The 22605-nt window shown below is 43.3% G+C and overlaps 1 protein-coding gene across 1 annotated transcript in view; it reads left to right on the forward strand.

Annotated features, from left to right (window-relative positions):
- MYO9A (myosin IXA) overlaps positions 1–22605 on the forward strand; it is a 176310-nt gene that overhangs the window by 17620 nt on the left and 136085 nt on the right. The window contains exon 2 of the mRNA XM_059482397.1: positions 13969–14892. Coding sequence (XP_059338380.1) covers positions 14050–14892 — 843 coding nt within the window. The 5' untranslated portion in view covers positions 13969–14049. The remainder of the gene's footprint in view (positions 1–13968; positions 14893–22605) is intronic.

Below are 22605 nucleotides of genomic sequence, written 5' to 3' on the forward strand. Positions count from 1 at the left end.
AAGGAACTTGGTCTTGTCTTTCACTCTTCATTAAAATAAATAAAATTTTAGAAATCCCCAGACCTCTGTTTCAGAGAAACATGTTTTAAAAAGGGCAGCAACCAAAAGCCCTCATCCATTAAAAAATTATCCTTCAAACCTGATCATCCTTTAAAGGTCAGGGGTTAAGGATGTTTAAGGCAAATTGCTGATGAGTTTTACCACAGATTCCATTGGAAAGGCTCAAGGAAAGTGGAAAATCCCTGAGGCTCAGGTGTAAAATCAGCAAGGACAAGCAGGAGTAGAAGGAATGGGTTGCTCTGTGTCTGTCAGACCCGAACACTGACAGCACAAACACATTTATGAACTTAAATGTCTGGGAAATGTTGGTTTGCCTTCTGCCTGCAGCCAGGGTATAGACAAGGATAACGATTCTGCAGAAAACGGTTTTTCTGCAGAAAGGGACTTTAGACTGAGGATCAAAGATAGCACAGGGTAGAACACCAGTTTCCTGTCCTGAGAAGTCAGCTGAATCTCAGGTTTCTGCTCTGAACTGTGGTCTGTGACTCCTGTGCTCACCATATAGGTGGACTTGGTATATTGGGGCCAGAATTTTATAGTGTGGTACATGAGGATGGGCCTATTGTGAACAGAAAGAATGTTTCATGTCATTTTATGTCTCAAAAAACCCCCAAACTAATACAGCCACTGTGAAAATAATCAGGGATGGATGGTAAAGAAATCAGGTCTGTTTTGTCCTATCTGAACAACCTGGCATTCATCTGACAAACCAGGACAAGTCCTCCAAACCTTTCTGCTGATATCCCTGTGGCATAAATTCCTTTTTAGGGCACTTTGAACTTTTCCTTAGTGTATTTTGAAATGTACAGGGGTGACACACCTGCACATTCCTCCTTCCTACCGTGCTCCAAGCTGCTACCCCCGGGAGGTGTGGACATGTCGGACCCACGCTGTGTCTTCCCGTGGCTGATGAGAGCTGAGAGGTGGCATCTGCTGCAGACATGCTGCCTGCATCCAGGGGATGGATTGCTGGGTGTCATGGCCCCAGGCACCTGCCTGTTGTGGCAGCCTGCCGTCCTAATGTTTCTAATTCTGCCGCTGAAATGGAGTGGAAGTAATCCCAAAACCCAATAGGTTGAATATTCCGGGTTTTTTTTTATTATTTTACTGCTGAATCTCTTTTCACCCCTCACCCTCCCTGTTCTGTAATGACCTTGCTTTGCCTCCAGCGAGAAAATTGAACTAATTTTGTTGACTTGTCTTTTTAAATACTCGTTATTGGATTTGCCCGACCTCTTTTTCTGCTGTGGAGAGTTGTGCTGGCTTTGTGCCAGCGGAATAATTTGTCCTAATCTGAAAGTGTTCTGTTAAAAGGATTTACCAGCCCCCTCCCCAAACTTCTGCTTTGCATAAAATGCTTCCTGGGCAACTTTGAGGTGTGTTGCTAGTTGGGAAGATGAATGTTTTGAAAGAAATCCTTTTGAGTATGAAAAAGATAAGACACATGCACAGGACTGGAAATATTTCACCTGGAATATTTGCAGTGTGTTGAATATGCATTAAAGATTTAATAGGTTGAGAAAAGTAAATGGTGTAGTATTTTTAGGCAGGATTTTGGAAGGTGCTTGTGAACTTCAAGGAGAGGTTTGTGATATAACATTGTATTTTAGTGTGGCAGAAAGTATGGGATCTCTTTTGTGGTCAATGTTAAATTCTCCTAAACATATTGGAAAAATCCATATATTTTCTAAGTGAAGATGTGCTTGTGGAAAACCACTGAGATCTGGATATCTGGAGAGCCTGTCATTCCCATCTCAGTTGTCCTTCATATAAATAAAAGGTGGAACTGAAGCCAGTTGTGTCACCTGAGCTGTTCCACCAGGATCAGCATCATGTTTCAGTTTCTCCTGATAACGCACGGCTGACCTTGGCTGTGTCCTGTCCCCTCCCAGGGGTGGGGATGCCAGGTTTAGGAATGAAGAACATTAGGTTTAGGAATTCATAATTCCACAATAACTTGTGGAAGCTATTTGGCTGCTCATAATCATTCTTAAAGAGCTTCAAGAAATGTAACTATTATGTTTATAATCAATCCTTCACTGTGACTTTGCTCACTGCAGAATTGTCTTTTTCTGTACTGATGGCACAGAAAGAATTGAACATGCACTTAATATTTTTTATTAAGGAAGAGGCTTAAAACCCAAGTGTGCTGCAGTTTTTGAAGAGATCTCTCCTCATGTGTCAGAGGTAATCAATGGCTTTCTGCACTAAGATAGGGAGCTCTCTGTTCTGTGGGAAGGAAGTGCCTCTGCTTTCACTTGAACATGGAAGAGGAAAATTGGGATGGACAGGTTGGCACGTGGTGGAAAGTAAAAGGTGAGAGGGCCCAATGACTTTCTCTGGGAATAACCCAGCAACCAAAGCTTGTATTCCTTCAATAATTATGGAATCACCTCATACATGTTCAAAGCCAAGGTATCCCATGGGAGGCTTTCAATTTAGAGCAGGTTTTGTAGGAAATGAGCATAGGAGCTGGGAAGGAGATGTTTTCCCATTGCACTGGGCACCCTGGATCAGGATGAAGGGTGATTATCCTGCAATTAGGGAAAATCCGTCACCGGAGCCGCTTTGGGAGCGGCCGGCGGAAAATGCAGGAACAGATGTCAGAGCAGCAGCCTGGCAGCCCTGGCTTAGAGGAGCTTCTCTTTCTCCCTGAGATGCTTCTGCTTGGGGTGGGGAATTATCTCAGAGATGTTTAATACTGGGCTGCTGCAATCTGTCGTCCAATTTCTTCAGCCATCTGAGGATGCCCGACCTCTCTCTGTGCTTTGTGCTCTGGGGCCGTTTGTTTTCCCTTTGTTTTAATCTTCCCTTTTCCAGGATGGACCAGAGCAGAATTTCATTTTTGTTCTATCCTAATGAAAAACCATGCTTGCCAAAGAAAAAAAATGGGAAAGCTCACCCCCTACAACATACTCTGGATGGGAAAATAGTCCTAAAGACAAGGGAGGACACATGAAAGTAGTGATAAAAAGCAAATTCATTGTGCTAGTTTGAATATGCTCAGGTTTAACTTGTGCTCAGTGAAGCATTGAAATCATTCCACTGCCAGTCCGGTGAATATTTCCATTTTTGCTGGAAACCAGACCTTCAACTTCCAGATGAGATGTTGTTTTTTTTTTTTTTTTTCCCACAGAATATAATGAGATACAGACTGTTATCTAAATTGACTTAATTGCTGCCTTATTGGATATATGCAGTGATTTATAGAATAATTTTATTTTCCAGAATGTGTTTTTGAATTTTATTTTCTCTACAGTCACATTTGTCTAGTTCCCCAAGTTTGTGTGGAGCTGTAGCTCGTGGCTGGGAGAGGTGGAAGCTCCTACCCAAGTGCAGGATGAAGTCCTGATCCCAGCTGTGATGTTGTTCCAGCTTTTGCCCCAAACTGGGAAGATTCAAATGAAATGCAAAGTCTGTGTATGTCTTTGTTCCCCAGCGTCATCCTAATCTTTATTTATAGGTTCTGTCTGTCCTTCTTTGTGTTGGGTGACTGTAGCGGTGTACCTGTTTATGAAGTCTGGAAATCAGGGATGCTTTCCTCCTAATCCTATAGCACAATGTGTGGGAACCCCCAGAAACAGCTTTAAATAACCCATAAACCACATGTTTATTAGTGAGAGCATCTGATGTAGATCCTTGATAATTTACAGCTTGTTTCATTTTAAAAAGGTGAATTATGGCCTTCCTAATGGATGTATTGGTTCTCTGATGCCGGTCATCAAACATCTCTGAATTTCTACAGCCTCCAGCCAGTGTGTCTGATCCATCAGGAAAAGCAATAATGTGAGGAGCTGAATTTTGCTTGTCCAGGGCTTCAAGTTCTGCTCATTTGAGGCCCCACCTGCAGATCTGCCTCCAGCAGCAGGAGGAGGATGTGGAACTGCTGGAGCCAGTCCAGAGGAGGCCGCGGAGCCCCTGGGCTCTGCTGGGAGAGCTGGAGGTGTCACCTGGACCAGAGAAGCTCCAGGGACACCTCAGAGCCCCTGCCAGGGCCTAAAGGGGCTCCAGGAGAGAGACTTGGGACAAGGGAAGTACTTCAATTAAATACTTGATTAACTCCTGCTTTTTTTGATTTTTTTTTTCTTCTCTGTCTGATATCAATGTTTTCAAAGAACTACAAAGCCTGTGTTTCAGGTAGCTGCCAAGAACTATTTTTAGTGGAGCTGTCAGCTCTTAATTCAAGAGATTTTTTGGTACTTCTCACATTGTGAGGCAGCTTTTGTTTTTGGTTTCAAGTCCTGATGCTTTCAGAACACTCCTTCTCAAGTTTAAAAGCCACTCTTGTGTTGTGGCATTTGCCTGACAGTTTAATTTTCATATATATATTGGTTTGTGGTTCATTTAAATCCAGCATCCTATTCCTGCTCTTGCTTGTAAATTATCATCATCTGTGGGCTGAATATTTTTTATAAACATGGCCTTTAGAGGAAAAAGACTATTTTTTTTTTCTGTGAACTAGTTGCTGAAAGTCTTGTTTAAAGTATGACTCATCCTATTTGGTGTTTGTTTTGGTTTTGGGGGTTTTTTGTTTTTTTTCTTCCTTTGTAAGGTAACTAAGCCAGATCTGGCAGTACAGTTTTAATATTATTTTCCCTTTGATCTTTGACAGCACAATTCTTAGTGCTCTGAGATCTGTTCCTTGTGCTGCATGTGCTGTGCAGAGAATCTGTAGGTTACTATGAGCCTTCAATCAGTCTCTGGTTAATAGAATCTTGCTCTTGCATGGACCAGGATGCTTTCATGTTTGTGCTACAGGATTTTCAGTAGCTGTGCACTGAAAAGGAACTAATTTTGGGGGATTTTGAGCTGCTTGGTTTAAAGGAGTGGAAGATACCTGTACAATCTGGCTACAGAGATCAAATCCCTAAAATATATCAACTATTTATAAATTATTTCTATTATTCTGGTAAAGTCTTTAGATTATTCAAGATCACTAAGCTGTTTGAGCCACTGAACATGGAGAGGAGACAGATAACAAATGGCATCACCTCTTACTTAATATGAAACTGAAGCCAGGCAGGAGCAGCCTCTGATTTCCTGACACCACTGCAGCTCCTGCTGCTGAGGGCTGACCTTCACTGAATGCACAGAAGATGATTCTCTGTGGGGAAATGATTTCATCTGCCATGGAAAACGGGAAGGAGGTGCAAGGACGAGAGGCAGCTGAAGGGTGAAGTTGGTTGAGGATTGCTTTTGTTTAAGGAGGATTTAAAAGAATGAGGATGGGCTGGAGTGGAAGTTTTGGTTATTTTGTTGGGAAAATTCAGCAGCTGCAGGGGCACATGGCACTGTAAGATTATGAAATCCCAAAAATGACTTTATTCCTGTTCAGATGCTTGAGAAAAGCTGGATTGTAGTGTCACTTAAGGAGTAGGAGACTGAGCTGAAAAATTGGAGAATTGTCCTTTTAAACTCTCATTCATTAACAGGTATCTTCTACCTAAAATGGGAAAAATGGGATTTGTCTGCTGCCCAGCCAGAGTTAATTTGTATGGCTCATTTTGATCTTGAACAGTAAATGTTGTATCAGGAGGAAGGTTGGAATCTTCTTGGCAGAAGAGAAAGCTCTTTTGGGTTTGTGCTGGTGGATCACAGGTAATAATTCATGTGAAATGCAATAAAATTGTGTAGGGAACACTGGAAAATTTAATTTGAAATGGACTGTTTGCCAAAAAGAGTTTTCTGTGAGAAGGCTTTAAAACCATCCCTGCCTTGCTATCGGTCATGGTCCATAATCCTCCATAAAATGAGGCAAGGGAGAACATCAGTACTCACATTATTTCATCTCCTCCTGGTGCTATTGCACTTAAATTTGACTTTGCTCCTAAGCTGAATTATCTTCCTGATAACTACAAAGCTCCTAAGACTACAGGAAAAACATCTGAAATTATAATTATTTGACCAAATATTCAAAAATAGTGACACTCAATTATGTAAATTGTCCCTAATTTGATATTTTTAGGGAAATACAGCATAGATATCGTCACTTCCATAGTGATTTAATGTTTATTTTCCTGTGTCTGTGGACTCCACAATAAGCAAGGCTGAGAGGTGTCCTTGTTTGTCTTGGCTTGTGCTGGAAGTGGGTTGAGTTTCCCAAGGATGGAGAATGTTGAGGAAGGATCCATGCTGAGGATCTGTGGGAGGACATGATTCTTTAACCCAACAAAATCCTTTGGCATGGATCTATATACTGATATTTATCAGTCTATCAACATGCAGTTGATGTAGATCAATATATATCTATATGGCAATATTCAAAACACTCTGCCATTTCATCATAAAGGTGACAAATAATTTCTTGATGATAACATATATTTTTTTTAATGAGCTGCCGTTTATTTGTTATCTTTAAAAATTGCTAATGCAGCAATTTGGTGCATTTAGGTGCCAGCACAATGTGTTTGTGCAATTCTTGATGTTTCTGTAAATCCTTCTGCCTTTTTCTCAGCTGTTATCTCAAGTGTGATGCTTGTTGGAGCTGGAGAGAGCCTCCACATCCTTCAGCAAACTTAATTTTCAGCGTGGCAGTCCTCAGCCTGCTCCCACCACCTTCAGCAGTGCATCAGGAGGAGAAGGATCCCTTGATTTACTTACCCAGGTTTTGTTCTCTGAAGCTCTTGAGCTCCTCTAGGCCAGAAGCACCTTGTCCTTAACACTGGTGTAATTCCTCCAAAAGGTATCACAGTATTGTAATTCCTCCAAAAGGTATTGAGCTCTCAAAAGGTATTTTCTGCAGCTGTTTTGGGGCTGGGAGATGCTCCTCGATGTGAATTTGTTTAGTCCTTGGCAACGTGGCTTACACTTCATATCCATCATTTTTATCAGCTTCAAAAATGGTTTTATTGTAAGGGATGCTGGTTTTCGGGCTCTATATGTGAAATTTTAGCTGCAAACTAAAATATAAATAGCTGGGCACATGATTGTAGAGCTGAAAGGGAGATCCTGAGTCCGTTTCCAGTTTCTGCAGCCGTGTCTGTGCTCAGTGGCTCTGCTCTGTGCCTGCAGCAGTGTGGGATTTGACAGTGAGCTGTGGTTTTGGGATATCAACTCCATCACTTTGTCTGCAGTCAGATTTCCAGAGACTGAACTGCTCTGTGTCCACCTGTGGAGAGCAAATCCAACCAGTCAAGTTGAAAATCTGATCTTTTGGCTGTTCATGTGAACAGAATTGCTGTGTTGGTGGGGGATGCTCTGACTGAAGATGTTGCTGGAGCCTGGAGTTAATCCAGGAAAACCTGAGGGGGCTGTAAATGAATTCTATCAGTTTATAAAGGATACATTTTTCTTGGTGTTTGGAACAGGGTTGTCCCACCACAGAGCACTTCATTAGAAGCAGCAAAACAAAATGTAGCAAGGATTTGTTTCCCTGCAGGACTCAAAACACTCAGGATACACCAGGCTCTTCCTTAGTCTCTCCTTTTTGTTAATCCTTGCCATTCTCTGACAGTTCTCATTAGCCATATAGGGAATTGGGAGCACCAAAGTAAGTTAAACAGGTGCTACCATTGCAGCCTGAGAGAGGATCCAGCAATTCCTTTTGTTTCTTTTAATTTTATTTTTTATATTACTATTTTGTTGGTTTCTGGCAAAAAAAGCCAAGGGAGCAGCTGGACGATCCTGTTCTCTGTGTAGGGGCATGTTTTGGGAGAACAGAAGTGCTTCCAGAAATCAAGATTCAGTGACTCAAATCTGAAGCTCAAGAAAGAGGAACAATCCAGGGCAGGATTTTCTTGCACCACTTATTGGGGTTTCCCAGCATCAAGCAGAGATGCTGTGGCAGAAGAGAAGATGGGAATCACTTCTCCCACGCAGCTGCCCCAGCCAAGTCCTCACCAAGCCTTTTTGTAGTTTCTTTATTTCATTTTCATTTCTTTGGCCCCACAGATGATGGATCTGTGCCTTTGGCGGCATCTGCAGCCAGTGATGCAGGAGTCATGCAGGCAGGAGGTTCATTCACTGCATGGCCAGGTTAATTCTTGGACGCCGACTCATTCCCTGCACAGAAAGTGCTGTGACCTCAAGGGAAAGAATAAGTGTTCGTGCTCTTATTCGCATCCTAATTCAGTTCCTCCTTCACCAGAAATGTTGTAACATATTAGGAGTAGCTCGTTTCACAACAGCTTTTCTTGTAATTTATTTTTGGTTTTTTGTTTGTTTGTTTTGGGGTTTTTGAGGGTTTTGTTTGGTTTTGTTTGTTTCTTTTTGTGGTTTGTTTGTTTGTTAGGTTTTTGGGGTTTTTTATTTCCATTTTGTCTCAGTTGAAAGGTCTGGTAGAAGCTGAGAGGTTTCCGCAGGAGATGCATCAGCAAGAATGTAATGGAGAACAACACCCTCACCACCTCCAGTTTCTAGAAGAGGAACCACTGAGTGATTGTCACACCATAGGGAAATGCCAAAAACTCAGGACAAGGTGATTGCAGGCTCTGGAAGGGATTATTGTGCACTGAGGTGCTTTATGTATTCATGGACTTCTTAATATCAGTGTCTAATAAAAGTATGGAAAAACCAACTCCATCTCTGAAAGAAAAGGAGGAAACACCTCTGGTGCCAGCAAGGAGCTCCCAGGTGCCAAACTGAAATTCAAGTGTTATCCTCCACTATAGAAGGGAACAGACAAGGTGACAAGTTATTTAAAATGCTGAGTAAAACTGAAAGACACAGGGAAAACCAGTGTGATAAGACTTGTCTCAGATTTTTCAGGTCACGGAAGAAGCTGTGGATCTCAGAAACAACTTACAGAATACTATTTGAGCCTATTTTAGTTGCAGTGTGGGCAACTTTAGGAATGATTTACATAGGGTGAGCTGTGCCACTGCTTCTTTTGCATTCTGGGAATCCCCCTTGGAGGCTGAGTAGGCATCTCTGGCTGTACAGGCATCTTTACTTCCACAAAAATTCCTTTCTGCTTGAGGCAGGATGGTTGGCACTGTCCAAGGGTTGACACCCCTTTCATTATGGCTCTTGAAAATAACAGCCAAACCCCAGTTTACAAATCTCAGTTGGACTGGGGACAGTTTTGAGTTAACTCAAAACTGAGGTTTTTGGGTTAAACCATCAAGGAGGTTTAACTCAAAATCACTTGGGTTTGCAGAAAGTGAAAGAACACCAGATTTTTATGTTCACTCACATTTGCCTTGAACTCTGAGCAATACAAAGCAGGTTTAGCAAAGGGGAAGAATTTCTTTCTCTCAAAGGAATTGTGACCAAATGGAGAATTTTAAGGGGAGAGGAAACAAGCCCCTGAAACAGTCAGATGTGTCATTGGGATGTTGCTGCCACTGCCTCTGTGTCCTCACTGTTGGTGCCTGCAGGGTTTTGTTTTGGTTCAGTGCCAGGTCCAGCAGGGTCCTGTGTTGCTGCAGATCCTCTGAGAATGTGTCTCCACTTCTGCTTTCATTTTCTGTTCTAATTTAATTTTTCTCACTGCTTTGGCATCTTGCTTAGGTACCTCAGTCCAAATAAACTGCTGTGAAATTCAGCCAAAAGTCCTTCCTTCTGTATGTGGACAATCCTGGAGTGCTAATGGGTATATTTTTCTCCATCCAAGCTTATCATCCTTTAAGAAGTAAATTTGAATTGTGATTACAAATCAAGTTGAAGACATCTCTGCTCATTGCAGGAGGGTTGGACTAGATGACCTTTAAAGGCCTCTTCCAAAACAAACCATTCCAAGATCTCTGTAATGCTTCCAAATGTCAGTGATAGAGATAGAACTCTCTGTGACAGAACCTTCATTCTTTTGGATGAAAATAATTTCCATAAATCTGTGTTTTGGGTACCACCACTCCTGCACAGAAGGTTTTTTGAGAGGGACCCACATAGGTGATTAAGTGACAATAATTCCATTTCTCTCCATCAGCAAACAGTGGGAAGAGAAAAACAGAGTGAGCATGGAAAAGGAAGATGATAAAATAAGAGGGAAGGAAAAGGTGAATGTGAACAGGTGCAATGATAACCAAGATGTTCAGCTTTCACCTTGGTAGTCCTCCTGTGTGTATCTGGCCCAGATGTGTGGCTCTGGTGTCAGTTTTGATGTCACCAAGGTGTTATTTTGGGTGCCAGCAGCACGAGGCTGTGGGCTGCTACAGGACAAACATCTTGTGCCCACAAATTCAGATTAAGCACTGAAGTGTGTTTAGATTGGCAGCCAGGAATTACTGCCCTGCACAGTGTGTTGGGAGGTGCTGGTGGATGGATAAGCAACAAACCAAACCCTGAGGACTGGGAATGGGGAGAAAGTTTCCCTGTTTCTGTGTCCCTTGCCAGGTTAGGGGATGTTATAATAAACTCAGTGAACTTTGCTTCCAGAATTGCCCCTTTAGCAGCCTCAATGCTGACACTGATCCCCGTTTTTTCCAAATCATTCGGTATTTGGCAAACCCTGCACATGATTTCAGGCTTTAGCTGTCACAGATTATTTATGCTGGGTTTGGATGCTTCCAGTGGACAGTTTGTTTTGGATTTTTGCCACGTGCTGCTAACACTATCCCTGAAAATGAATGTATTGAGGCTGCTCTTTCTGAATGTGTGTTAAACTGTGATCATACACCAAAAGATCACGTAGAATGTAAAAATCAACCAGTATTTACATGTTTAATGTCTGTACAAAGCTTAATTGGCAAAGTTGTAGTATTTTTTTATCAACCTGCTAATAATGAGATGATTATTGTCAGTTTTATCAGGACCCTCTGAGCCTTCCCCTTGGAAATAGTTATTGATTTTATTATGTAGGAGAACCCAGGTAATATAATGAATTTGTAACCATATTTAGAGATTGTGCTTTTTTATGTTGGAAATAAAATTATGTTAGTGTAGTAAAATTGAGCAAAGTCAGCATTCAGGATTAATTTGAGAAGAATCTTCATTCTAACATAGAAAATGGAAAAGGAAAATAGAAAATATTAGGCTGAAAGTATATGGTCAGAGGGCTGGAGCCAGGCTGGGAGAGCTGGGGGTGCTCACCTGGACCAGAGAAGGCTCCAGGAGAGCTCAGAGCCCCTGGCAGGGCCTGAAGGGGCTCCAGGAGAGCTGGAGAGGGACTGGGGACAAGGGATGGAGGGACAGCACACAGGGAATGGCTCCCACTGCCAGAGGGCAGGGATGGATGGGAGATTGGGAAGGAATTCTTGGCTGGGAGGGTGGTGAGGCCCTGCCCAGAGCAGCTGTGGCTGCCCCTGGATCTCTGGAAGTGTTCCAGGCCAGTTTGGATGGGCTTGGAGCACCCTGCTTTGGTGGAAGGTTTCCCAGCCCATGGCAGGGCTGGAATGAGATGAGCTCTTCCAGCTCACACCTTTCCATGATTCTGTGTTGACTTGAAGTGCCTTAAATGTTTCCTTTCATAGGTGTGCAGAGTCCATGAATTTTTGGCCAGAGTGATCCCAGAAGTTTGCAATAGGCAAAAATGTATAAATGACTGAAGTGTAGCATCATTTTTATATGTTCACCTGTAAATGTAAGCATGTAGTAGCTCAAAAGGCCTTTAATTAAAATAGTGCACAGAGCAAGTATTATTGGGTGACACAATATAAACTTTGTATAATTCTTTTCATGATCCCATTTAATTTCTTATGTCTAAATGCAAAAATATTAATTTTTCAAGTCATATAATATCTAATATATAGAATAGTTGTCACTGGAATAGTTGTCACAAAAATATTAATTTTTTAAGTCATATAATATCTAATACATAGAATAGTTGTCACTGTAATTGTGACAACTATTAGGAGAACCTTTCTCCCTGACATATGCTAATTACCTTAGGATGGACATTTCATTGCATTATTTCTCCAAAATGCTTTGGAAAAGCTGACTGCATGCACAGGGTGTGTTGGACTCTGAGCCAGGGCCAGGCTCATGTGCAGCAGGGCACAGGAGACCACAACCAATTAACTTCATTAACATTGCTTTGACCTCTCTCAGCACTCTGAGCCATGTTTGAGGTTGTTACCAGTAAACCCCGTGGCAGCCCTGGGATTTACAAGGCTTGAATTAACACCCCTTTGCTTTCTGATCTTTGAGGGGTTTTGTGGGGGAACTTGCCTCTTCTATGTCCCCAGAGCTGCTGAGGCTTTTAGCATCTCCATGGGGTTCATGCTTGGCTTGCAGCCCTGCTGGATTCGAGTTGTTTGGATGCAGAAGGCACCAGGTGTTTGTTGTTACCAATTTCATGCAGAATAAACATCTCTAGAGATGTTTGGGTGGGTGGGGTGGAGTGGCCTGGTGCTTTATTGAGTGTGCAGGAGGGAGGAGGCAAGGTCAGTTTGCTCAAGGTAAGCGACTTAAAGTCCTGTTTGCACTTCTCACGTGAGTCAGCAGTCTTGGATATGCTCTGATAACATCAATAAAAATAGTCAGAACTCTTGGCCTCAGCTTTGAAGTAAAATCTGGGTGAGGAATTACCCAGCTTAAGTACAGTGGGGGGGGTTTGCTCACCCCTTCTTGATGAAAAGCTGATGCTGGAGCTGCAGAGCCACACAAAGCAAGCCCAGCCCAGCACTTCCCTGACATCATCCCTGCTGCATCTGTGCCTGTAGTAAAGCCATAGGAAAGCAGCTGGAACACTTCCCAGTGTATAATGTATGTCCTGCTACCAAGCAATGCACCGTGAATCTCTGCCAGATGTATTTCACTGGGACAAATTCATTTCTGGGCTTTGAAGTGCGCGTGGCTGGGGATAATATACTTAATGAAATATTGGAGCAAGAAACAATGCAGCATAAAATAGTGCTGCTCATTTGAAGGCCTCAGAAATGAAACAGTTCTCCAAATCCCAGCCTGGAGTGGATGTGGGAGATGAGGGTGGCTGTACTTGGATTGAAGGTCCTGGATCTGGAAACTTGGGGGAGAATGCAGGAACAGGGTGACCAGTGAAATGCTGTCCCTGAATACTCTTGCCAGCATCAAATATCTGAAGTTCCCTAAAACTGTTGTGGGTTTTGACTTCATGGTTTTTTGACCCTTCTTGAGCATTTTGTTGATGCCAGGAGGGAACTGTCACAGTTGTGAGGTCTTGCTTCAGTGGGGCAGTGCTCAATGAAAAACTCAAGATTACAAATAACATTACGATGTGTGTCCATGTAAACTTTAATCTGTATGAAGCGTCACTGCCACCTGATTGCCCAGATCCTGGTTCTGAGGGTCCTGCTTTTCTCCCTAGTTCCTTTTTGTCTTTCTATTGGAGTAACTCTTAACATCTTCCAGGGCAGTTTGGAGTTTGCTAGAACTGGTGGAGAGCTGGGGCCCTTTAACTCTGAATTTGCTTTTATCTGGGGCTGCTGGTGGTGTGTTATCTTCTTGTAGTGATGGAGTTTGAGAAATCAGCTGCACATTTGATGTTTCATTGCCAGAGAGATGGGTTTGTTTGGTTTTAAGCAGTATAATAGAAATAAAAAGTGCAATGTACAAAGGAGTTGGTTGCAGTAAGTTGTATCCAGTGTGAGATATGCACATCTCTGAAAAGGGGTGACTTGGTAGGGGAAAAAGTGCTGCTGATTAAATCATCATGGGTTCAAAATCTGGACAGGAAGGAAAGGAATTTATCTCCTCTTCACTGGCACTGGACTGTGGAAAAATGCATCTGTAGCAAGGGCCAGGTGTGCAGGGGAAGGTGATGGTCATTTTGTTTTAGCAGCTAAAATTTGTGGGTGCTGAGTACCACGCACCCATGAGATGGATTCAGGAGGTTTTCTGGTGTGTTGCTCACAAAATTTTTGCTGAAAATCAGAGGGTATTCCTGATTTTCAGGGGCAAAATTGGCAAAAGCTTCAGGGGCTGTGGGAGGAGGAGTAGGGGGAGGCTGTGTTGTGTGTGTAGTGTTTGGGTGTTGAATATCTGCCTAGCTATCTGCTACAGCTTTGGGGTATTTGTAGGATAACACCGAACTGTTTTTATTTTGTTTTTTAGCCTTGCTAACATGATGACCTGACAAGATCCAGCACACAGTCCTGACTATGCAGCCCAGGGACTGATGGGCCAGGATCCAATATGAGTGTAAATGATGTTGGAGGCAGACGACGCTTTGAGGATAGCGAGTACACGCTGCACATCTACCCCGGGAGCATCGCAGAGGGCACCATCTACTGCCCCATCGCCGCCAGGAAAACCTCCACGGCCGCCGAGGTCATCGACTCGCTCATCGACAAACTGCAGCTGGAGAAGACAAAATGCTACGTGTTGGCCGAAGTGAAGGAGTTTGGAGGGGAGGAATGGATCCTCAACCCCACGGACTGCCCGGTGCAGCGCATGATGCTGTGGCCGCGCATGGCGCTGGAGAACCGCATCAGCGGCGAGGATTATCGCTTCCTGCTGCGGGAGAAGAACCTGGATGGCTCCATCCACTACGGGAGCCTCCAGTCGTGGCTGAGGGTGACGGAGGAGCGGCGCAGGATGGTGGAGAGGGGCTTCCTCCCCCAGCCCCAGCAGAAGGACTACGATGACTTGTGCGGTTTGCCGGACCTGAACGAGAAAACGCTCCTGGAAAATCTCCGAAACCGCTTCAAGCAGGAAAAAATCTACACCTACGTCGGCAGCATCCTCATCGTTATTAATCCCTTCAAGTTCCTACCTATTTATAACCCCAAGTATGTGAAGATGTACGATAACCATCAGCTGGGGAAGCTGGAGCCCCACATTTACGCCGTGGCAGATGTGGCTTACCACGCTATGCTCCAGAGGAAGAAGAACCAGTGCATCGTGATTTCAGGAGAGAGTGGCTCGGGAAAGACACAGAGCACCAACTTTCTGATTCATCACCTCACCGCCCTCAGCCAGAAGGGATTTGCCAGTGGAGTAGAACAGATTATTCTTGGAGCTGGCCCAGTGCTTGAGGTAAGATGGAAATTATAGTAGTGTGGAAATGTTTTAACGGTGAAAAAAACCAAACCTGAGTAGTTGGGATTTTATTGTGACACTTAACTCTGTGGTTATCTGCTAAATACTGATAATAAAGTGACAACAGCATTAGCAATGAGAGAAACTTGTATTTCCACCTATAGAATATTACCTGCTTCCAAAAAAAAGAGGAAAAAGCAAAAGTACAGCAGATGGCTTGCTGCCAAATTTGTTAATGCTTTGTTTTCACTCAAGTGTTTCTCAGTGCAGGTTTATCTCGGGGATTTCTCAGTGGGAAAATGGAAATGAGAATTATCAGTAGCAATTTTCTAATATATTGAAAAGGGATTTCATTGCACACAATGTATTGATAATGTTGTATTTATGGAGTTTCTATGCAGTCAGCTTCTTTGAGCTGGGGAAGAAATCAAAGGTAACTTTCATGGTCAAAATTGTGTTTTCTAACCACGAGTGCTTGATTTGGCCACTTACTGGTTACTTTATGAGGACTCTTCCTGTGTATTAGAGGTTAGATAAACTTGGCCGTCAACTTTTCAGGTATGAAACGCTGAAGTGGGATACCAGCATTGCATAATTAATTAGTCATGAGTTTGCCCCATATAGTGGTTGAGATGGTTTTCCTTGGAATTGACAGCTTTGCCAGTTAGAATTTTGTTGCTTAAAGACTCTTCCTGTGTATTTTTTTAGAGGTTAGATAAACTTGGTCATCAACTTTTCAGGTATGAAACTGTGAAGTGGAATACCAGCATTAATTAATTAATTAATTAGTCATGAGCTTGCCCCATAGTGGTTGAGATGGTTTTCCTTGGAATTGACAATTTTGCCAGTTAGAATTTTGTTGCTTAAAGCCCATCTGCACATGGGTGATGTGTCAGCTTCAGCCATGCCATTGTCCTTGGGAGCCATGATCCAAGGAGGATTTTTGGTGCATGCATCCTCTCCCTCTCACTCTCTGGAGTTAATGAGAAAACATCAGACCAGGCTCCTGTAATTAATGGTGGTTACTGTGGTGACCCACATTGGTGACCACATTAATTTCAGAAAACTGGCATGAAGACTGTTGCATTCCACCTCCAGTCCTGTTGTTCCACCTGCAGTCCTGTTATTTATTTGAAACACTTCCATGCTCTTTAGTTTTTGATTGTTGCCTAATGTGTCATGTTGGACCAAGGTCATTTTATAGTTCTCTTTAGCGGTGTCAGAGAGAGCATCTCTGTCTAGGTTAGATTTCTGGAGGTGGGGAAGAGATATCTCTGTGAAAAGAAAGGTAGAGGGAAGTTTGGGGAATTGGTTTTTTTTTTCTTAGATTCTACTTTTCTCAGGAATAGGTTGTCTATTTGCTTGGCTCTTGGATGGAGAGAGGCATCACAAATGGTTTGTTGGGAATCCTGCTCTGGTGGTGGCCACTCACTTCTTCTGGGGACCATTTATGGAATGGTTTGGGTTGAAGGGATCATCCCATTCCCATCCCATTCCACCCCCTGCCATGAGCAGCAACACCTTCCTCTATTCCAGGTTGCTCCAAGACCTGTCCAACCTGGCCTGGAACAATTCCAGGAATGGAGCTTGGAACTTCTCTGTGCCAGGGCCTCTCCACCATCACAGGGAAGAATTCCTTCCTAATTCTTAATATTCTTTTCCTTTAAAAAGCAGCTTTGTAGTTCTTCTCCTTGCTTCCCTTTCCTCTAGCTGAGGTTGCTCAAAGCCCCAGATCTGGCAAGTTGTGTGTGTTGGGATGAGGTGGAGGGCAGGGATGCACTCCAGCCTTTTGTTTTCCTTTCGCAAGATCTGCAGCTGTTTTTGAGGGAAAAAAATCCCGAATCATATCTGTTATATTTTTTTTTTTGCTGTTGGAACAGAAGTTTGCATTCCTTCACTCCAGCAGCTGGACGGCTGCTGTTGTGCTGTGTCTGCTTCCAGGCCTCTTGGAAAAGTGGGGGTAATCCAGAATTTCTTCTGCTCTGCCAGCACTGGTCCCAAATAGTCACAAATCAGGGAGCCTGAAAGACAAAGTGCCTATATTTCTGCTTTTCCTTCTCTTTCTAGAGCTTCCCAAGAAAGGGATCTTCAGAGCAGAGCTTTGGGTTGCATTACTTTGCAAAGCGTTTGCAGATTTGACCTTTTAAGTTGTGGTTGAAATAAATTGAATAAACTCTGGAAGTTTAGATGCCAAACTTTTGGGGATTTTTTTTCATCGTTTCCTTTGTTCTTCTTCTCTCCTCCAGACACCTTCTGCATTCCCTTTGCATATTTAAGATCAGGTTGTGTTCAGCTCAGGTTTGTCCTTCAGAGGCAGCGACACAGCTCTTTGTGCTGTGACTTCTGATTTAGAAAATGGAGCAACCAACAGCTCGCTTGGACCCATTGATCTCTTTCTCTGCCTGAAAAGTGTCTCTGGCAGGACAAGTGCATGGAACCTCCTGTTCCTGGGAATGCCTTTGCTGTCATGCTCACACAGCAGGAGCGGAAGTGGAGCAAAATTAAGATTTTTTTTTTTTTTTCTTCAGCTTCTCTGTTTTCCTAATTTACCTTTCATGAACAGCTTGGGGCTATTGTTTGGGAATTTTTTTGTTGTTGTTGCATGAGATTCCTGAGTCTTGTCCAAATTGGACTTTTGGGGATGGCTGTCAAGACAAGCTGTTACTGCCCTCCAAACAGGGTGACATCATTCACTAGTTGCACGTAGTTTGAGGTGTGTACTGAGACCAGGCGTGTCCTTTTAAAGTGTATTTGATGTAAATCCTATGCATTTTCTTTTTCTTCTGCTGGGATTTAATAGGAAAATTTTGTTGTTGTGGTGCTCCTTGGAATGGTTGCAATATGCTTCTTTTGGTGATAAATTATATTTTAAAATACATGCATATTTATATATGATCTTTCATAAATTATATTCCTTAAATGCCAATACTGCTTCTCCTGTGGGTGCCAGACCTGGAGTTATCCTGGGTAGGACCCAGCTGCTCTGGCAGATCCCACACTCTTAACTCCTGTACAGGAATGAGGATGAGGGGCTGCTTGATTCATTTAGGAATTAGGGCACCTTTATTTCCCTGTGAGAAATTACATTTTATACTATTTTTTCTAATAACAAGATTCCAATTTTTTAAAAAACAGGTGATTTTCTTTATATTTTTCCTCAGTTTCTCCCCATTTTCTTCTGAAACACATTATGCCCTATTAAAACTTGCTTGTTCAGCAGAGCTCAGCTTACTAAATTTTGCATTTTGTTTTTTTAGTTTCAAGACTGAGCTTCTCAAAAGCCATAATTTTGTGTAGTTAATTAAGGAAGAGTTCCACATGCTGCAGTTCTATTTTGTTTCTGATTGACTCCATGCAATATTTGAGGTGAAGATGACTTCTGCTCATCTTGATTCTCCATCAGGAGCCCAGAGTGCCACACCTCAACAAGACATTGAGGGTCTGGAGCACCAGGAGCAGCTGGGGGGGCTCAGCCTGGGGAAAAGGAGGCTCAGGAGGGACCTTGTGGCTCTGCACAACTCCCTGACAGGAGGGGGCAGCTGGGGAGGTTGGGCTCTGCTCTCAGGGAACAAGGGAGAGGACAAGAGGAAATGGCCTCAAGATGTGCCAGGGGAGGTTTGGGTTGGAAAAATTTCTTCACACTGGAAAAGATGTGGCTGTTCCATCCCTGGAAGCATTCAAGGTTGGAGAGGTTGAACAGCCAGGTCCTAGTGGAAGGTGTTCCTGCCCAGGGCAGGGGGTTGGATTAGATGATCTTTGAAGTTGCCTTCCAATCCAAAGCATGCCATGATTCAATTTGTGCTTTGCCTGGAGAGCTGTGCTTTGTCCCTGCAGGGATATTTTATCCCAGATCTAGGGAACTTGTTGATATGAACTTGGAACAGTGTTTTAAAACCCTGTTTTCTCTTTAATTCTATTAGCTAGAAACATCCAGATGAACTTTATGTTGGAATCCCAGCTTGTTTTTATGGATTGTAACCCTTAGAGGTGGGATGTGGATGGGATCATCACCTTTTACTGGTACGTGGTACAGCCTGTGAGCATCCTCCTGGACCATGCTTCAGCTTTCTGGGGAGCTCTGAATGCAACTTAATTTATTACATCTTGCTAATTTCTTTTTCAATTCTGCATAAAACTGCAAAAGTAGGAAAATCCTCCCTGACTCAGGTATGCCCAAAGTTCCTCAGACAGGTATTGGATGAACCTTGGTCTAAAGGAGTCTACACCAGATTGTTTTACCATCGGTCCCTTTCTCAGCATCTCATTTGTCACAGGAGTGCAGCCATGGCAGCTACACACAGCAGATGTGTTGTCTGAGCAGCTGTTGATTTGCCTTTTCAGACATCCCAGTGGGGATCTCTCAGTTGCTTTTTTAAAAAAAAGCCAAGAGCTGTGTTCCTGGGAGAGGCGGTGGCCAAGGGGAGCTGCTGCTGCCCTTCACAGCTGAACTGCATCTGCAGCATCTCTGCCAGAAAAAAAGGAATTGATTGCTTGAATTGCTATGGAAAGAACTGCAGGGAGCTTTCTGTAGACATGGCCCTGCTATTTGCATTCCCAGTGGTGGTGGTTTGCACAGGAACCTTAGGAACATCAGCTGGAGTTACTTTTTGGTTTCTGGAGCAATGTTGTGCAATGTGTGTGTTTTGCTTTTGTGGGGAAGGCAGAGTTGCCACCTGAAGGCCTTGGTAGCTGAGAGCCTTTATTTTTTCTTATTTACTTAATCCTGATTGTAGGGTTGTTAGAGGGAAATGCAGACAGCATCTAGAAAATGGATGTTATTTTCCAGGGTTTTGTGCTGATGTGCAGGGTCCTCCCAGCTGAATTGAGCCCTGGCAGCTGGAGGTGCAGCCCTGCGAGGTGTGAGCAGAACAACTCCACAGTGCTGGAATTGCAGTGGATGCTGCTGAATGTTTCCAGAGCCAGACAAAGAGCCATTGAGTCGAGTTAGAAAAATCAATTAACTGGAATGATCAGGCGTGTCCTGCACTTCCAGCAGGTTCGGGCAGCGCTGGAAACACGGAGGGGCCAGAGCTCCCTGTGTATGGGCCTCTGCTGCTTCTCCTGCAGCTATCCTGGGCAGGACCCAGCTCCTCTGGCAGATCCCACACTCTTAACTCCTGTACAGGAATGAGGATAAAGGAGCTGCCTGATTCATATAGGAATTAGGGCACTGTTATTTGCCTGTGAGAAATTACATTTGCAAATGGACCATATTCATATTTTTACCTGGAACAATGCTAATGGGATGTAAATTTTTAGTATATTCCCCTTTTTTCTCTATTCCTGCTTGAAACAATGTTAATGGGAAATAAAATTTAAGTATATTTACATTTTTACTCTCTATTTGGAACAGTATTAATGGGAGGTAACCAAATTCCATTAAAATGGACTTGACAAAAGAAAATAGATTCTCTGATTCAGTTCACAATGTTCAGTTTCCACTACAGTGATTTTTAAGTAATTGGCTTGTATTATGTGGCTCTAAAAGTTTTATATCCAAAAAAATGGATTTGTATGAAAGGAGAGGGAATATTTATTCTTCTGCTCATTATTCACTTTTAATAATTTTTAACCTATGATATATGCAATTATCACTGCTCTGCCATCTGAGTTTGGGGTAGGTGTGAACACAGCAGCCAGGATTTTTTCCCCTCTGCATTCTTGCCTCCCCAGTGCCTGGAGAGGTTAGAGAGAGAGCAGCACACGGAGATTATACAGCTGATGCCTAATGTGGGAAGAATTTGTGCAGGCCTGACACAAAGGACTCCCACAGCAAGGCTGTGCACCAACTGCTTTTCACCAGTGCTTGCAAAAGGCTGGGATTCTTCAGCTGGGAGCTTTTACAGTTTCAGGCTCTGTATCAAATAGCATCTTGTTCATCCCTATTTCTGACACTGAATTATTCAATATTTTCACTGTAGAGTCTTCCTGCCATATCAGATGGGCTGTATCAGTGCCTGGGTCTAATATTGTTATTATTTTTCATTACATGCTATCTTCAGCAAATATTTCATTACTTCAAAGTCCAGATTATTGCACTTGAATGGCAAAAAATGATGTTCCTTCCCTGAGATGACAGTGGGGAGATGGATTTGTTATTAAAGCAGGTTTATATGAAGCTGCTTTTTCTCCCCCCCTTAAGAATTAGGAGCTATTTTGTTTCCAGGAGGGAAATGCCAAATAAACCCTGCCCTTGTTGGGTGGAGTGCTCACCTTGCAAGACATCCTGACTTTATGGACCTCTAGATAGCCAGGCTTTATGGATCACTAATATCAGGATCTCTGGCTGTCCAGAATCTATAAATATTTATGTATCTATACAAAATAACCCTGAATCTGACCCTGGCAGGGACCATGTGTTCATTCAAACTGAGATGATGCTCAGTATTATATGGTATTAGACAACAATTTACTTTCTAATACCATTTTTAAAATATCTTTCCCGGTCTTATTCCACCAATGTTTCTGTTATTTGGGTTTGTATTCAGCTTTTCTGGTAAAACTTGACTATCAAGGTGCATATTTAACAAAACACGAAGGAAGGGTTCATTTTCTGACACCTTATTTTCCCTTTTTCTCTCTATTTAACAAATGCTGTAATTATAATGTAGCACTTTGATAAATGATGTTTTCAATCAAAGATCATGTTGCTGCTGTTCAGTAAGGCTTCCACGAAAACTTAACAACCAAGACAAGGACTTTTTATTCCTAATGTGCATAGTTAATACAGCACCATGTTTTTCTAGTCATGGAGTGAGAAGTTAATGCCGTAGTAGGGATTTTGTTTCTTCCCCCTCCCCCTTCTCCCTGTCAAAATACAGATTTTTTTGTTTTCAGGAGCATTTTCTGAGACCCTTTTGACTTTTTCCGTGGCTGGGTAGCCTGTATGGGAATTGACACGCTGGGCTGGGTGCTGGGTGGATGCCAGGTGGGTGCTGTGCTGCAGCCTTGGTGGGGAACAGAAGAGCCTGGGAACAAGGAGCCTTTGTAGGACAGGGACTACACCCAGCTTTGGTGGTAATTTCACAGATTTGGGCTTTTTTAATGGTTTCTGCCATCCCTGTGGCTTTTCTGGGCCCAGAATGAGAGTGCTGTGCCCTAAAGACCTCTGGGAGAGCATTTGGGTTTGCTGGCCCAGGAGCAAATGCCTCTCCTGACAGCTCAATGACAGTGTGCTACTGAGCTCGGAAATTGTATCCCAAGGGAGCAGATAGGATTTTCTGACTCTGTCCTCCACGTCTTCAAGGGAGAAAGGCTCCCCCTTCTTATTTATAGGGCAAGAATTGCTACTTGTAACAATAAATTGTTATTGCCACCAATTTTATAGGGTGGGGGGCAGAGAAAGGGTGGTTAGTTATAGCAGGGACCACAGTGGTCACCTGGGCCCACAGGGCAGAAGATTGTGTCCAGACAGCTCTGGAATATCTCCAATGAAGGAAACTCCACAGCCTGTCTGGACAATCTGTCCAGTGCTTGGTGACTGCACTGTGAAGAAGTTCTTCCTCCTGTCCAGGTGGAGCTTCCTGAGCTCTGTCCCTGCCCGTGGCTCTGGGACCATTGCTGGGCCTGGAGCAGAGCCTGGGCCCTGCTCTGCCCTTCCCTGTATCCAGGGACACCCAGGCCTGAGGGCTCCTCTCCAGGCTGAGCAGCCCCAGCCCCCTCAGCCTCTCCTTGGCAGGGCGATGCTCCAGGCCCTTCCTCATCTCCGCA

Source organism: Ammospiza nelsoni, chromosome 14 (assembly GCF_027579445.1).
Source record: "Ammospiza nelsoni isolate bAmmNel1 chromosome 14, bAmmNel1.pri, whole genome shotgun sequence".
In the NCBI taxonomy this organism is placed as follows: Eukaryota; Metazoa; Chordata; class Aves; order Passeriformes; family Passerellidae; genus Ammospiza; species Ammospiza nelsoni.